The sequence below is a fragment of the Taeniopygia guttata genome, chromosome 17 (genome assembly GCF_048771995.1).
Source record: "Taeniopygia guttata chromosome 17, bTaeGut7.mat, whole genome shotgun sequence".
NCBI lineage: Eukaryota > Metazoa > Chordata > Aves > Passeriformes > Estrildidae > Taeniopygia > Taeniopygia guttata.
Window position 1 is genome coordinate 7,824,030 of NC_133042.1, and position 16,734 is coordinate 7,840,763.

The window sequence follows — 16,734 nt, forward strand, 5'->3', positions numbered from 1 at the left end:
AGGAGCTGGGCTTTGCTGGGTTTCAAAGGGCCAGAATTAAATTCCACAAAGGCCAAAAATGAGAGAAGAGGGGGGAGGAGACATCTCTTTTCTTGCTGTTTTGAGGAAATCAGCATTTTCTCTGGCATTGAGCTTTGCAGGTAAAATATTTCAAACCCTGTCAGTATTACTTAATGCCTGGCAAGGCTCAGGGTTCTTTGCTCTCGTGTCTGGCCACCTTTGGGGTGATCCCAGGCTGGGTTATGTGGACACCCAGGACAAAGGCACCACGAGCAGTGCAGAGCATGTCCACCAGGGCTCAGCCTGAGAGCAAACAGCCCTTCCCAGCCACTAAAGAAGATTTAAGAGCCAATCACATCAGCCCAGTCAAACCCAATTGCTATTGATAATGTCCATGTGCAATTAGAGCCAATTAAGGGCAGACAGCAGATGACAAGTGTTTGGCCAGGAGCTGACGGGGGTCAATACACCAGCCCAATTTCCCAACAAGTAAATGCAATTAAAGAGTGTCACTTACCCGGCTTGGCCAGCACATAAATGGGCACGGCCAGGTGCCGGGTGCCATCCTGGCAGGATGCAGAGCTCCAGGAGCAAGCCCTGCTCCTGCCCCAGCCTCAAGCTGCGGGAGGTGGCATCCATGTACTTCACCATGGTGGCAGCGTTCCTGGTCATCCTGGTGGTGGCCCTGCAGGGCTCGGCGCCCCGCCAGAGCGATTTCCCCTACAAGGTGCCCCTGGATCCCCAGGGGCTGCTGGAGCTCTCGTGGAATGTCAGCTACCCCGAGCAAGCCGTGCATTTCCAGCTGCTCATCAGGGAGCTGCACTTCGGGCTCCTCTTCGGGATGTCGGACAGGGGAGAGTTTGAGAACGCGGACCTGGCCGTGCTCTGGAGCGACGGGCACAACTCCTACTTTGGGGTGAGTCACCTGTCACGTTGCATGGGTGGTTTTGGGGTTCCCTCCCCGTGAATGCAGCTCTCTGAATGCTGGTGGTTTGCTAGAGTGGGGTACAGATGAACCAGCCCCACCGCTCAGGGTGCAGAAGGTCTTGGTGGTTTCTACCCCACCAAGATCCACACAGTGGGTTTGGCACGGGGGTTAACCCAAAAAAAAAAGAATAAACACAGCAACACATCAGCAAGGCTGAGGGAGCCAGGAGCTGGGTGTCTCTGCTGTGTTTAGCTGCAAAGACACACACACAGAGGATGCATCAACATCCTGCTTCACTCGTGTGCTGCTGCCAGCACATTAAAAATTAACCACAGCTCCCATTAATGGCTCTGAGACAGGGCAGAAGTCACCAGGCACAGAGGCTGCTCCTGCCAGCAGGAGGAACCCGGCTGAGAGTTCATCCAGAGGGATCAACGGGATAACAGGGCAGCCTGGGGTGCTGTCAGAAATTAAAGGTGCAAATGTATTTGGGAAAACTGATTTCCAGCGGTGTTGTTTGCTGTTGCTGCTGGACACTCCGTCCTTCCTGCCACTGTCTGTTTTTGGGTTCCTCTCTGGGTGCTTTTCCCAGCCCTGGACTCTCCAGTCCTATCCCCAGCCCACCACATCAGGCTGATTGCGATTGTGCTTGGCTGCAGAAACCAATTCCCATTTTTGCCCATGTGAGGCTTTCCAGTAAGTTAAATTTTACCTCTCTGCTTACTTCAAATTAACCATAAAACACATTCTTTCGCAATCAGCCGCAATGTGAGCCGCAGTGTAATGAAAGCATGAAAAGAAGGGTTTATTATCTGCGCTGTTTTCCTGCTAATTACCAGCCTTTCAGGGGCTGTGGTGGGCCAAATGCTCCAGGATTTCACAGCATCACGTTAAGAAAACATAAAGGAACATTTCTAATCTGCCTTCCTGCGCTCACCCAAAGACAAACAGAAACACGCGGCAGCGCTCGGGTTTTCTCTTTCACTCGGTGCTGAGCAGCATCCTGCAAGGAGATCTCTATAAATCTTTCCAGCCCCGCTTTTCTCCCTCCCAGCAGCTTTTCCTCTGCATAAGTGTGTCGGCTGTTAAAAAGATCCACATTTGTTCAGCGCCCCATGTACTATGAGATTAACTTGCACTCCATATTCCTACGGAAAGAAATGTCATGAGAGCTCCATGGAGCTGATTTCCCTCTCCCCCTCTAAGGACAATATGTTCTGGAAATATGACTCTATAGCTCTGGCTGAAATGATGCCAAGTTGCTTTATCCTTTTTCTTCTGGTTTTTCCTCCCAAGATAAGAGAACCAGTGCCACTTGTGTGCCTACAGCCACCTACTTCCTGGGTGTCTTTTCTGAGTAAACAGGAGACCCACAGGAGAAACAAAAGATCAGAGAAACAACCCTGATCAAATCCAAATTATCACAGGATTTTATACTCCAAACCTTCAAACCCTGCTGCTTTGCTTCTTGGGGTGGCTTTGTCACCATCCTTTTTGTCACCAGTTTTTGGGAGGCCGTGCTGGGCTGCCAGAACAATCTGACCACAAAAAAAAAAAATTAAGGATTTTGCAGAAGGGCAGCAATTTCTAGGGCTGACATTACAGCCCAGCAAGGGTCTGATCTTAAATTGAGGGAGGCTGGTTTGTGCCAAGGATTTTGGAGAGCCCAGCACCCCCTTCCACAGTGTCCCCCCAAGACAAAGACACCCGAAATACAGCACAGACCAACCCAACACCTTCACATGTCCCCAGGGCTTTCCTCCCTCCCTTCCCAACCTTTCCCCACTCACATCTCGGCTTGTAAAGGTCTCTCTGCAGACTGTTAGTGCTGGTCAGGTGTTTCCCAGGGCTGTCTGAGCACCAGGATTCTGGTCATTCCAGCATGGATCTGCCCAGGGGATGCTGGAGGTGGGCATGAACTGAAGCACAGGCATCCTGCAGCTCTGGGATGCTGAGGGTGCACAGAAGGAGTGTGGGAGTCCAGGGCATCCCTCTGGCTGCCCTGGCAGGTCTGGGACCCTGGCAGGGGTCAGGAACCCCCTGGACAGAGCCCCCAGAGACACTGGCTGTGATCTCTGTCCATGGAAAAGAGTTTTCAATCTTACAGGGTGAATTACCAGCTCTGAGTGTTTGATATGAGTAATAATTAAGTGTGGCACGGGTGCAAAAGTAAAATTTTAGGATTCTAGATTAGGGGTTCAAAGGGGACAAGATGGAGGAAATTGGGTGTGCCTTGTCCTTTTTCTCCTTCTTCATGCCCTCCATGTTTCACTGTGGTGTTGGCATTTTTCTGTTGGTTCAGGCTGGGGACACACTGTCCAACGTAGGTGACAGATATTGGCACGTTATTGTAAATCCAGCACAGGTAGTTTGTGGTATTTAATGTTTGTACCATCCCACTGAGGGCAGAGCCCCACACGCTGCCCTGCAGGACAGAGCTGCGGCAGGGCAGCAGAACATGTTAGAGATAAACAGAATAAACAACCTTGAAACCAGCACAGATGAATTATGGCTTCTTCTTTGGCAACAGGGCAGAAAGACAGAGACTTTCTGCAATTTTGGGATCATCAATAGCACAGATCCCGACAAAGGAGGACCTGTGCTACCTCTGGAGGTACCTCCTGGCTGAGCAGGCTGCTCCCTCTCTCTCACAGGATGCCTGGAGCGACGCCAAGGGGCAGCTCCACATGGATTCCCAGCAGGACTACCAGCTCCTCGGGGCTCGCAGGGCTCCTGAGGGGCTCTACCTCCTCTTCAGAAGAGCCTTCAGCACCTGTGACCCCAAGGACTACCTGATAGAGGTATGGCACAGCCCTCACCCTGCCAGGGCACCCCCAGCCCCACCCTGCAGGGCTGTGCCTGTTTGGGCACAGCATCAGGTGTTGGTGCAGTGTGAGGCAGAGAGGAAGTGAGCTACAGATGTCAGCCCTGGCCCATGAGTAATGTTTGGCACCATCTATTCACAAACCCTTCAAAAGCTCTCTCAAGTGTAGCTTTTAGCTCGTTTGCATCATCAGCTCCTGTTGAACATGCATTGGGTCTATATAAATCCTTCCTGCATCACTCTGCTCGACAGCCTGCAGCCAACTGTTGGGAGTGTCACGAAGAGGGGTTGGTGTATCAACAGGAGGCAAACAGGAGGGTGGTGACAGGAGCTGGGACAAGGGGACAGCAAATAGAGGTGCTGCTCCGTGCTCCTGTGTGGCTCGGTGATGTCTCCCCGGCTCTGCATCCACCACTCCTCTCTGAGCTGGGATTTGGGGTAAACCTTCCCAGTGGGGGATGTCAGACAGCTCAGGAGCTCAGCTACAGGCCCTGGAATCGATGCAAGGCTCATCTCACATGAAAGCCTTTGTGGGCAGGATATTTTAGAGCCAACGTGGGCACAGAGTGTCCTCGAGCTTTTGCTGCTGGTGCTCCAAAGCTTCTCTTGTGGTGAGAAGTGTCTGTCGTCTGCCAAAACACTGAGAGCCCTGGAGGGAACAATCTGTGTGTGTGAGCCACGAAAACACTTGCTGGTCTTTATTCTCTGATCCTTCAGGAAAAGCTTGTTCTCTTTTTCCTGTCTCACTTATCTCCTGTCCAGACCTCTCAGCATTCTTGTTTGCAATAGGCTTTCAGAAGAGCTTCTTGTGGTACCTTCCCCCTGAAAAGAAGCTGGAAGAAAAGGGAGGACTTCAGGGAGAAGTTTTGTTCCTGCTGTTACCCCCAGGCTATTGCTGGGCTGCAGGGGAGGATGAGCCCTGCACTGATGGGTTTATCCCAGCCTGGAGCTCATGAGGGGCTTGGAAGGAGCAAAGAGGAAGCGTCACCTTTTGGAATGGATGGGGAACCTGCTAGGGAACCCTCAGTGACCACACCAGCCAGAGAAATACCCTGGGGTGTAGAGCTTTCCTGGGACAGCACAGCAGAGAGAGCTGCTGGTGCAGTCAGGGTGGGGTCACAAGACCCATTTCTGGGTTCATGCCACCAGTGCTGGTGCTAATGACCCGTGCAGCTCCTGCTGTGCATGAAAAACCCACAGATCTATTCTGCTCTGGCTTCAGGATGGCACCGTGCACCTGATCTACGGCATCCTGGAGAAACCGGTGCGTTCCCTGCAGGCCATCAACATCTCTGCCCTCCACGGGGGGCTGCAGAGGGTGCAGCTGCTAAAACCCAATATCAGCATCCCTCAGCTGCCCAGAGACATGAAGACCATGGAGATAACAGCCCCAGATGTTGTCATTCCCAGCCAGGAGACGACCTACTGGTGTTACATGGCAGAACTCCCGGAGGGCTTCCCCAAACACCACATTATCATGGTAAGGGGCAGGAGAAGAGGGCAGCTTTCCCCAGTAATTGTGTTCACATCCTGCAAATTCCATGTCACAGGGACCCTTTCCAACCCTGGCATCCAAATGTGGTGCCAAAACCTCTTCCAGGTCCACCCCACCAGTCAGTAGCATCCTCTTGTCTCCTAGAGTGTCTCAGCAGGAGGGGAACCAGGCAATGTTTTCCCACCTGGCACATCCAGCAGGTTCCAGAGCAGGTCAGAGCTGACTCCCTGCATTAGGAACAGACCCACAGCAGGATTTTGGCACACAGAGAGCCATGAGGAGCATAAAACCACAGGAAACAAAGGAAAGAACTGATGAGAGCAGGGCAGAGACAGCCAGGATGGGAACTGGCATCTAAAAGATGAGGCACAGTCTGAAAAAAAAGAGAGTTACAGACGTAAATGGAGCTTGTGGGCATTGCCAGACGTGTTGCTTGGGCCATCTCCTGCAAAGGAGAGGCAGAAACGTGTTGGCAGCCCCGAGGAAGGGATGGGAGAGCACCCAGCAGGTGTGGGGGTGGCTCAGGAGGTGACCTGGCACGTCCAGAGTCAAAACCACACCAAGGGGAAGAGGAAAACCTTCAGACACTCGAGCTGCAGCGAGCGCTGGGTGATTTCGAGGGGAGAGACGGCGCTGCAAAGGAAGGCTCAGAAGGAGGATTTTCTCCCTGACAGATGGTGTGAAGTGAATCATCTGTGTGTAAGTAAGAAGTGTGTAACTCCTGATACCTTCCTGCTGCTGCAGATCACTTCTACAGCTGGCACTTTTAGCCAGAGATGTTCCTCAGGCTTGAGTCACTGTCTCTACCCCAAATCCCCCTCCCCGTGCCCCAGGCAGCTGCTGGACAGAAACAAAACCCAAGGGCTGCAGGCAGAACTACAACAACAACACAGCCAGGACTCTCTGTAGGAAAATACAACATCCCCAGGGCCACCTTTACCCCTGGTAAGGGATTCAATCATCACAAAACAGACCAAGATCTTCTGCTGATCCCTGTCTCTTGCTGGAGAAAGGATGAGCTGGTTCTCTCTGGGTTCAGATGGGTTCTGGGTTGGTCCCTAAGCTAGCCAAGAAATTAAATATTTCCACAACTGACCTAAATGCTCCTGGGGCACTAATAACATATTGTTTCCCCTATGAAGTACTCTGCCATCAGCAAAATATGGGGTGAAAGCTCTTGGCCCTTGGTGCCTCATGCCCTGAGCAACCTTCCCTCCCCATCCTGTGCCAGAAACTGGGACTAGCTCACAGATATTCCTGCCCTGGTTCCTCAGGGAGCCTGCAGACCCAAAGGATGGGCTCTCAGTGTGTCCTCTCCTCCTTGGTCCTGCCTTGCAGTACGAGCCAGTGGTCACGGCGGGCAACGAGGCTCTTGTGCACCACATGGAGGTTTTCCAGTGTGCAGCCCACTTCGACAGCTTCCCCCTCTACAACGGGCCCTGCGACTCCAAGATGAAGCCAGAGAGACTCAACTACTGCAGGCACGTGCTGGCAGCCTGGGCCATGGGGGCACAGGTGGGTGTGACAGGGGACACGTCCCCCTGGGTGACAACGGCCTCCCAAACCTTCCCCGTGCCACTCTGGGGCTGCCCTCACCCTGTTCTCTGCTGGGGTTTGGCTTCAGCCCTGCCTGAGCTTCCCAGCCCCTCCTGGCATTTCCTACTTCCCCCCAGCTCTCCTCCTCTTTGGTGCCATAAATCAGTGGGGTGGGACACTGGGACAGCTCCCCAGGGAATGGTCACGGCCCCAAGCCTGAGGGAGCTCAAGGAGGTTTTGGACAACACTCTCAGGCACTTGTGGGATTCCTGGGGCTGTCCTGTGCAGGGCCAGGAGATGGATTTTGATGAACCTTTAATTGGTTCCTTCCAACTCAGGGATTCCTGGGGCTGTCCTGTGAAGGGCCAGGAGATGGATTTGGATGATTCTCATGGGTCCCTTGCATCTCAGGGATTCCTGGGGCTGTCCTGTCCTGGATTTTGATGATCCTTGTGGGTCCCTTCCAATTCAGGGTATTTTATGATTCTATGACAGAATTCAAGTGTTGTGGACGTGGAGTGAGAGAGGCTTTTGGAAGCAAGAGCAGCTCTCCAAGCACGACCACGGGCACAAGTCACATCCCTCAGCCCATGGTGTGGGTCAGGATTACACTAGGCTTTCCAGCCTTGTTCCCAGGAAAGCCATTCCACTGCTCCCCTAACACCCTCCCTTCTGCTTCCAGGCTTTCTATTACCCTGAAGAAGCAGGTCTTGCCTTTGGTGGCCCAGGCTCCTCCAGATATTTGCGTCTGGAGATCCATTACCACAATCCCCTGGTGTTCACAGGTGAGGGGCTGCCCCTTGCTTTACCTGTCAGACCATGGCAGGAGAGCTGGGGGAATTCCAGGGAAGGATTGCCACCTTCTGGGGAGGTCTCTGGGCTAAATCACAGCCCTGTTCCCAACCTTGTGGAGAGCTGATGGTCCAGATCTGCCCCTGCAGGAAGAATCCATTCAATCCCCACCATGCTGCTGCTTTTCTGGTCTCAGCAAAGTCATCCTCACTGAAGTGCATGCCCAGAGGTGGGGAGGGATGCTTGGGAAAGGAGCCTGCAGGCAGAAAATTGCCCTCACAGAGTTCCTGCAAGAATGCAATCCAGGGCAGCGCCAGGGTCCAGCTGAGCTGTCTCAGGAGTGCCCCCCCAGTTTCCACACAAGGCTCTATCAGCTGGTTATGTCAGTGGGGCTGGGTCTGAGCTCAGAGCAAGAGTGACAGCAGTGCCAAGTCACCAGAGAGACCAGGCTGCCTGGGGAGGGGGGATGTGGATGTTGATTCCTGTTCTCCTGCTTCGATAACATTGTCAGGAGACACATTGGGAAAAAAAAAGGATTCCAAACAAGCCAGTTTCTTCATTAACATAAAAACAAGCAGCTTCTTGACTACCCAAGGATATTTTTAGGAGGCCAGAGCATATGTACTGTGGATCAATCATAGCACATTCGGCAACTTGAGAAGAAACACGGCTATAAATACAGAGTTCACATCTTCCATCATTCATCTGCTTTTGCGTGTTAACCAATAGTGTCTCCCCCGTTATTCTTATCCCTGGGTGGGCTCCAGCCTGGAGACAGGGAGCTCAGAGCTGGCCTGAACCCCTCCTGGCCTATGGACCCTGCTCTTGCCCTTTGCCTGCGTCACCTTCTGGGATTTTGGGATTAAAGAAGTTGCAGTGAGCCACATTCCTGAGGGAGTCCTTCAAAGCACCCCATGCTCTGTCCTTCTGCTTTGGGCTCTCCGAAGGCACCCCTCACCTTGCTGTCCTGGACATTTCAGCCTCAGGTCAGTGCCAGGGAACCAGGCGTAGCTGGGGCAACTCAGTGAAGACTTGCACAAAAAGGATTTAAACCAACTTCAAACAGAGGAAGGAAGCTGGGACTGAGAGGGTCCCCACACCAGCCCAACATCGTTTTTCACCTCTCCCTGTCTTTCATCTTTAGACCTTGTCCCTGCAGTGACTTGTCCTTGTCCCCTGGCCCGCCAGGTCGCCGGGACTCCTCGGGGATCCGGCTGTACTACACGGCCACCCTTCGTCCCTACGACGCCGGAATCATGGAGCTGGGCTTGGTGTACACCCCCGTGATGGCCATTCCCCCTGGAGAGGACAGCTTCATCCTCACGGGGTACTGCACTGATAAATGCACCCAGCTGGTGAGTGCTGTCCCCTCCGGCCCGGCTGCACCTCACAGGAGAAAGGTTTTCCATGGCTTCTCCCTGGCTCCAGGCAGCACCAACCCTCCCAGGCTGCCAAATTGAAGTTTTAAACTCACACTCGTTGAGGTAGCGCTGGAAACAAAAATCTGCTGTGTACAATAAACAGAGAGCAGCTGGTAGGGATGTGCTGAATCCTCCTGGAAGCAGCTCTCCTGGGGAGCCATCTGCTCCAGCTCCCTGGGGTACCATTCCCAAAAAACTCACTGCCGAGCTGGCCGTGGCCCAGTGGTGCTTTCCCTCACAGGGCTGGGAAAATTGGCTGCTGCTCCCGGGGAGCTTGCCAAGAGCTCCCTCAAAGCTGGTTCCAAAGGGCCCACCTTGCTGTCTCAGGGGAGTTTTGGTGTGTGTGTTTTTGTAGGGCCTACCCACGAGGAATCATTTGTGCCGCCACTAAGGAGGGCAGGGAAGGAAGCGGGATCTGCCTCAGCTGCTCCTGCTGCCCTGGAGCCTTGGTCTGGCGGCAGTGAGGGTTTGTGAGGGTTTGTCCCTCTGCAAGGAGCTCATAAGATGTGTTTGTTTGTCTGGCAGCAGTGAGGGTTTGTCCCTCTGCAAGGAGCTCCTGAGATGTGTTTGTTTGTCTGGCAGCAGTGAGGGTTTGTGAGGGTTTGTCCCCCTGCAAGGAGTTCCTGAGATGTGTTTGTCTGGCAGCAGTGAGGGTTTGTGAGGGTTTTTCCCCCTGCAAGGAACTCACTGAGATGTGTTGGTCTGGCAGCAGTGAGGGTTTGTCCCCCTGTAAGATCTCCTGAGAGGCTTTTCCAGGGGCACAGCGATCCCCTAAACCCCGTGTGAGAGCAGAACAGGGACAGCGCTTTCCCAGCACACAGCCAGGGGATGTGAGGGAGGGGAGAGGGGAGAGGGCTCTCATGGGGGTTTGAGCTCTCCTTCCTTCCTTCTTTCCTTTCTTCCCCCAGGCTCTGCCCGCTGCTGGCATCCGCATCTTCGCCTCCCAGCTCCACACACACCTGGCAGGGAGGAAAGTGGTGACGGTGCTGGCCCGGGACGGGAGGGAGCGGCAGGTTGTGAATGCTGATGGCCACTACAGCCCTCACTTCCAGGTACAGGGGCTGCAGGGGGCACGGCTGGCTGTCACCCCTGGGCACAGTGCCACTGTGGCACTGCTCTGATGTGTCCCCTTCCCTCCCCTCCCAGGAGATCCGCATGCTGAAGGAGGTGGTTGCAGTTTTTCCGGTGAGTTGCTCCAAAAAAAAATGTTCCAAACAGCACATCCTGATCCCATGGCCCCACGTCCCCTGCTTCCTTCCACCACCCCAATCCATCTGGGGACTCCCAGGGGGGCTGGAGCGAGGGTCCCTGGGTCATATGTGCCATCTCCAGGCAGATACTTTGGGGACAGCCAGGCCCCCTCTCATATGGCACAGAATTGGTGTGTGGGCAGCCAGGAGCTAAATGAGGCTCCTAATTTAGCTGGGCTTCGTCTGGCAGAGGGAGGCTCCTCAGGGGGTGAGGATGCACCATGGTGCTGCCCTCTGGCCTTGCTTGATGCAAAGAGAGGAAGAGATTCAGCATCAGAGTGGGAGTGGGTGAGAAAATAGGGTGGAACCGGCCCCAGGGTTCTTCAGATGGGGAAGGACCTGACTGCAAAGCTGGGGGCAGCTCCTGTGCCCCACAAAGCTGTTCAAAGCACTCAGCACCCACTGGAACCATGCCCAGGGCTGTCCCCGTGGTCCTCAGCACTGACTGTGGCAGGTTGGCTGTTGTGCCACCAAGTCAGCTCCTGTTTTGGCATGTCTAACTCTTGCCTAAGTGCAATTTTAAGGTGTTTTCAACCCTGCAGAAATTCTTAGAAAAGCGAGGAAAACGGGAAACACCATCCCTGGGATGCAGCCCTGGGGAATCTCCGCAGGGGATGCAGTTTTAGCAAGGACTCCTGAGGGGTTGCAGGCTCCTGGTATGGGGAGCAGAGATTTCAATGTGGAACACTCCCCAGTCCCTAAATTTTCCCGTGTTTGATCCCCCCAGGGCGATGAACTCATCACCACCTGCACATACAACACCGAGGATCGGAGCAGAGCCACCGTGGTGAGTGCTGGGGCAGCTCCCCTGCCTTTGGGGGCAACCCAGGGTGGGCTGGGGGCACCCCCAGAGTGGGCACCTGCATGAAGCCAGGCTGAATCACTGCCAGAAGCAAAGGCAGGGTGGGAAGAAGGGAACTCACAAGGCTCTGCTGCCTGCAGCGGGGATGTGAAGGTGCTAATTGTGAAGTAGCATGTGTCACTCTAATTCCCATCACAAACTGTTCCACCAGGGATTAATTGTAATTAAAGAGAAGTGGCATTTTTTGACAGTGCATGTTATTTCCTTACATAGGCAGTGGGAAAAAAAATATAAAAGAGCCTGTCAGAGGTACCATCAACAGGGACAAGGCTAAATATAGCAGAGGGATTATAGGAAATCTGCATTTTAATGTAAACCACACGGTCTGGAAGTCTGTCCTTGCACAGAGGGCAGACAAGCAGAGAGCTGCCCATGCCATGCACCTGAAGGGGTGTGAATACCTATCTCCATCTATCTCTATCTCTATCTTTATCTATCTAGAGATTCAGATACAGATTTAGACAGGGATTTTAGCTATAGATCCATGTGAGTGTGCACCCAGAGGTGTGAGCTCTGTGCCCCCCTGCCCTCCCTGCCCCCGTGCTGCCCCAACAGGGCACAGCCAGGCCCCGCTTCCATCACCCTCCTGCCTGTGCCACAGGGAGGCTTTGGCATCCTGGAAGAGATGTGTGTGAACTACGTGCACTACTACCCCCAGACCCAGCTGGAGCTGTGCAAAAGCGCTGTGGATCCGGGCTACCTGCACCGCTACTTCAACCTCGTCAACAGGTACAGAGTCCTGCACAGCGGGGCTGTGGCACAGGGACCCAGGTACAGCAGCCAAACCCAGGGCTTTGAGCATGACTGTGTAGTGAGAGCCACCAGGAATCACAGAATCCCAGAATAATGAGGTTGGAAGAGACCTCTAAGATCATCAAGTCCAACCCATGCCCTAACACCACAACCAGACTATAGCACCAAGTGCTGTGTCCAGTCTTTTTTTAAACACATCCAGAGATGGTGATTCCACCACCTCCTGGGAAGACAATTCCAGTATTTTATTATTCTTTCAGTGAAAATTTTTTCCCTAATATCCAACCTAAACCTTCCCTGACGTAGCTGAGGCTGTGTCCTCTTGTTCTGTCAGTGCTGCCCGGTGGGAGAGACCGACCCCACCTGTCTGCAGCCTCCCCTCAGGGAGTTGTGGAGAGCAATAAGGTCACCCCTGAACCTCCTATTCTCCAAGCTAAACAACCCCAAATTCCTTCAAATGTTTATCACAGGGCTTGTGTTCCAAGCCCCTCAGCAGCCTTGTTGCCTCCTCTGTACGTGCTCAAGCATCTCAAGGTCCTTCCCAAACTGAGGGGCCAGAACTGGACACAGCACTCAAGATGTGGTCTCACCAGTGCTGAGAACAGGGAAGAATGACCTCCCTGCTCCTGCTGGTCACACAAGGAAGGAAGGAAGGGAGGGAGGGACTTCTCAGCAAGAGTCAGTGTGTGGCTGAGTGCATAAATGCAAAATATTCCTTATAACCCGAGGCAGACTCCAAGGATCCACGCCAGGGAGGAGGCTGCAGCCCATGCACCCATGAGGAGAGGGGAGATGCTGACCTTGCACAGGGTGTCCTACCCACGGGCTGGTCCCAAATGCTGCCCTGCAGGTTCTGGCTGCTCCAGGTTGTCCCTGTGCCCAGCGCTGCCCTCAGAGCCATTCCAGGTCCAGGCAGGGAGGAGCTGGTCACATCCAGCTCTGGAAGGGCACAGCACTGCTGTGCTTCAGCCTGGCCTTTCTCCTGCCCAGGTTTAACGACGAGGAGATCTGCATGTGCCCACAGGTGTCTGTCCCACAGCAGTTTTACTCCATCCCCTGGAACACGTTCAACAGGGATGTGCTGAAATCCCTCTACGGCTTTGCTCCCATCTCCATGCACTGCAACAAATCCTCCGCTGTCCGCTTCCCGGTAGGTACAGCCTCATTCCCAAAGCTTCCCTGCAGAATCCCCAGATGTAAGGTCGGGTCTGTGCTGCTCAGGACACATCCAAACCCAGCAGGCTCAGGGCAGGGGGCTGGAGCTGCCTGGAAATCCCTGGCATCAGCAGGACACGGAGCCCAGCCCAGCCCTGTGCTCAGACAATACATCAGGAGCCCACCATGGATGCTCCCAGCCAGATCCAATTAGGAGATGCATTTGCATAAAGTGATTTGGAGGCTGCTTTTGCTGACTGTTAAAGTAGGGCCAGATCCAAGGAGAAACGTGAGGTGGTTTTTAGGATTTTGGCAAATCACCCCAGGTCCCAGCAGAGCGAGCTCATTACACACAGCATCTGTGCAGCTTCCAAATGTGGTGATCCAGCAAAACGTGAAGGATAAAGGACTGGGAGGGCTTTAAAATGAAACCAGGCCAAGAGATGAGGAACATGACGATGATGGTGGTGATTTAAAACCACTGCTGGCATCAGCTTCCAATGCCATTTTTCAGTGTAATAAATTTGGATGACATCTTGTGCCTGGATCCAGTGCTATCCACTGCAGCACAGGAGCGTGCTGGGCTGATTGCAGGGATGACCATCAGCTTTCTGCCACTGTATATTCCCTTTTGCAAAGTTTCACTCTGAAGTGGGCAGAAACCTTTCCAGTTTCCTGGAGCTGGACACCAGGCACCTCTCAGCCATGCAGAGCTTTGCTGCAGGGATAGAAGTGGGGCAGGAGTTTTGTGCAGCAGCAGAATCATGAATTAAACCTCTTAATTTATGACTCAGACAACTCCCTGGATTTCAGAGAGGTTTGGGGGCTGTCAGGAAGGGTCTCAAGCAGAGCAGAGCCAATGCTGGCACAAAGTGGGTCATGAGCATCACAGTGAGGGCGAAGGAGCCTCTGCTCTGCTGGTGTTTCAGAGCGAGCCCCACTTGGAGACATCTCATTTATTCCATGCTGTTTCTGCCAAGAGAAAAGCACCAGCTTCTAATTAAGCTCATGTTTTTGCAGTTCAGTGATCCCAAATCTGATGATTTCTGGAAGGAACTGAGTGCTGTTAATTACTGAGCCAAATCTCAAGGTAACACTTGTGAGCGGCAGCGGGGACCGTGCTGTCCCCAAGTTTCCCTGCACCCACAAGGGCTCACAGTAAACTCTGTTCAGATTTCAACTCAAAAGTGCTGAAAACAACTATCAAGACACTCCACATGCCCTTGATCTCTCCAAAAAGCAGGCTCAGGGTTTGGGATGTATCAGCAGGGCAGATGCCACAGCAGATGGGCTCAGGGCTGGAGCTCAGCCCTGGAGCAGGAGCACCCTGAGGATGCTTAACTGCCCCCCTAAGTCATAAAGGCACAGGAAAGGAGTTGTTCCTCCAGCTGGTGCTCCCCTGCAGAGCTGTCCCCTCTCTGGTCACTCCCCATGAGCTTTGGAAAGCTCCCTCCATCCCACTCCATCTTTCCCCAGGGTTTTCCCGGTGCTGGTGCTAGCTCTGGCCCATTTTGCTTGACATACCAGGAAAAATTTCATCTGAAAACATAAATTCCACTTTCATCTCGCTGATGACTCACGGCTCTACCTCTCCTCTCCAGATCTCCCTCCTCCTGCTCCCGCTGTGGCTCAGCCTCTCGCTGACATTTCCGCACGAACCAGCCCAAGCAGGGCATCACCACCCTGGAGCTGAGCCCCCCGTGCCCTCCCAGCCCTGCCCACCTCTCCAGGCCAGGCCAACATCACATCTCAGTTAGATCCTGCTCAGCAGGCTCAGCCCTGGGCACTGCCTGCCCCTGGCAGCTTGCTCTTTGCAGGGAGCATTCCCAAGACACGGTGTCACCATGGATGTCCATTTGTCATGGTCACCGTGAGCCCTGATGGCTGTGACAGCCCTTCCATGGCACCTCAGCCAGGTTGTTGCATCCCTCCTGCTCCATGGGCACATCCCCGCTGGAAATTCCTGCCAGCACCTGCTCAGGGAGCGTTTTCCAGAGCATGGTGGGCCTGTGGGACTCCCTGGTTTGAGCTGTCTCCACCTGACTTGGCAGGTAACACTTTTTGGGGTGGAAACTCCCCAGCTGGGGTGGATTTGAGGAACACCTCAGACGTCTGCACCGCTCAGGGGATGTGTAGGTGCTTCTGCACTAGGAATAATTAGTGATATCTCATGAGAAAACACCCTGCTTTGGGCTAAAAACCACATCAGACGTTGGCACTCGTGTCATTTCTCCAAAACACTGAGCCTCCAACACCTTTGTGGGAAGGGCAAAGCATTTCCACTCGCCATGCTCTCACATGTTACAGTGCATTTGGGATACGCTTTTCCCCATTTCCAGGGATCCCTGTGACTCTGATCAGATAAGAGCAGTCCTTCCTTCCTGCTCTGATGGCGGAGAGGCAGAGAAGCCCTCCCAGTCCAGAGCCTAGATAAGGCAATGACCCTTCCTGTTCTTTCTCTCTCTTTCCCCCTCATCTCATGGAATAAAGAAGCTGGACAACCACATAGGGGATAGAACCTCTTTTGAATCTTTGCCCATCTCCTGATGTTCCTGCCCCTCAAGGCCTCGTATCTCTGGGCTAGCCTGATAATTTGGGGGCTGAGAGAGCTAGGAGCATCTGGTGCTGACCTTGACCTCTCTTGCAGGGCGAGTGGGAGAAGCAGCCGCTCCCCAGCATCACCGAGAGGCTGCGGGCACCCAGTCCCCGCTGCCCACCCGCCCCAGAGCCACAGCCTGCTGCCCCTGTGCCCCTGCAGCTGGGCCAGCTCCACAGCGACTGACACCAGCACGGAAAACACCTCCAGGCAGGAGCACCATCCATCCCTGGGCAACATCCCTGCCCACACAGCCATGCCCTGACCAACCCCTGCGGAGCGGGTGAGAGCTCAGCAGGCAGAGTTCACCAAGTGCTCCGGGGATGGGAAGAGTTATATTTAGTGTGTTATTAGCAATGCTGGCTCTGAGTAATGCTGCTTCCCACCCCCGTGATAATAACGGCGAGCTTTGCTATTGTGCGGCCCCAGGGAGGGCGGGAAGGAGCTTTTTGCCCGCAGGGAAACTGAGGCACGGAGCAAAGGGATGTGTGGGAGCAGCACAAAAGCTTTGCTGGCGTCCCACGGTCCTGCCTAGCTCAGGATGGCTCCGCAGGTGCTCCCCCATGCTGGCAGCTGTGGCAGGGATGGAGGGATGGATGGAGGGATGGATGGAAGGATGGAAGGAGGGGTGCCACAACACCCACCCAGCACTCCCCTCCCTCCCCTCCCCACTCCTTCCCCCACTCCTCCACACTCTCGATGCCACAAGATGCCAATGGCTGGGAACAAACGATACCTCCGGGATGGGGTATGAAAAAGGGGAGGGGAGGAGGGGGAATGACAAATCTATTGTCAGGAAAAATCGCTCCATTAAATATCTAAATGTAAAATAAATTGCTTTTTTGCTGTTGAGCTCTGAATGGAGAACATTCAGGAGGAGAAGAGAGGATGGAGGTGCTTCAGGAGAGTCCACGTCCATCCCAGCTTGGTGTCCTGCCCTGGGACAGGTGGGATCCAGGCCAAGTGGCCCCCAGATTTCCTTCCCAGCCACCTTGGGTGTAAAATAAACCTCAGGTCAGAACACTGCACACCAGAAAAGGCTTTTTAAAGCAAAACCTGATTTTCCAGGCACAGAGTGGATGCCTGGCTTGGCAGGGAGACACAATGCTCCTTCCCTCAAAA

General features: G+C 53.8%; 1 protein-coding gene across 1 annotated transcript; it reads left to right on the top strand.

Annotated features, from left to right (window-relative positions):
- The first annotated feature begins 313 nt into the window (after window positions 1–313).
- DBH (dopamine beta-hydroxylase) lies at window positions 314–16,464 on the top strand. Its single transcript, XM_041719689.2, has 12 exons — window positions 314–916; window positions 3,583–3,729; window positions 4,975–5,232; window positions 6,586–6,762; window positions 7,466–7,568; window positions 8,764–8,930; window positions 9,905–10,048; window positions 10,143–10,181; window positions 10,974–11,033; window positions 11,710–11,837; window positions 12,852–13,011; window positions 15,664–16,464. The coding sequence occupies exons 1-12, from the start codon at window positions 494–496 to the stop codon at window positions 15,796–15,798; spliced, it is 1,941 nt and encodes a 646-aa protein (XP_041575623.2). The 5' UTR covers window positions 314–493; the 3' UTR covers window positions 15,799–16,464.
- Window positions 16,465–16,734: the final 270 nt, after the last annotated feature.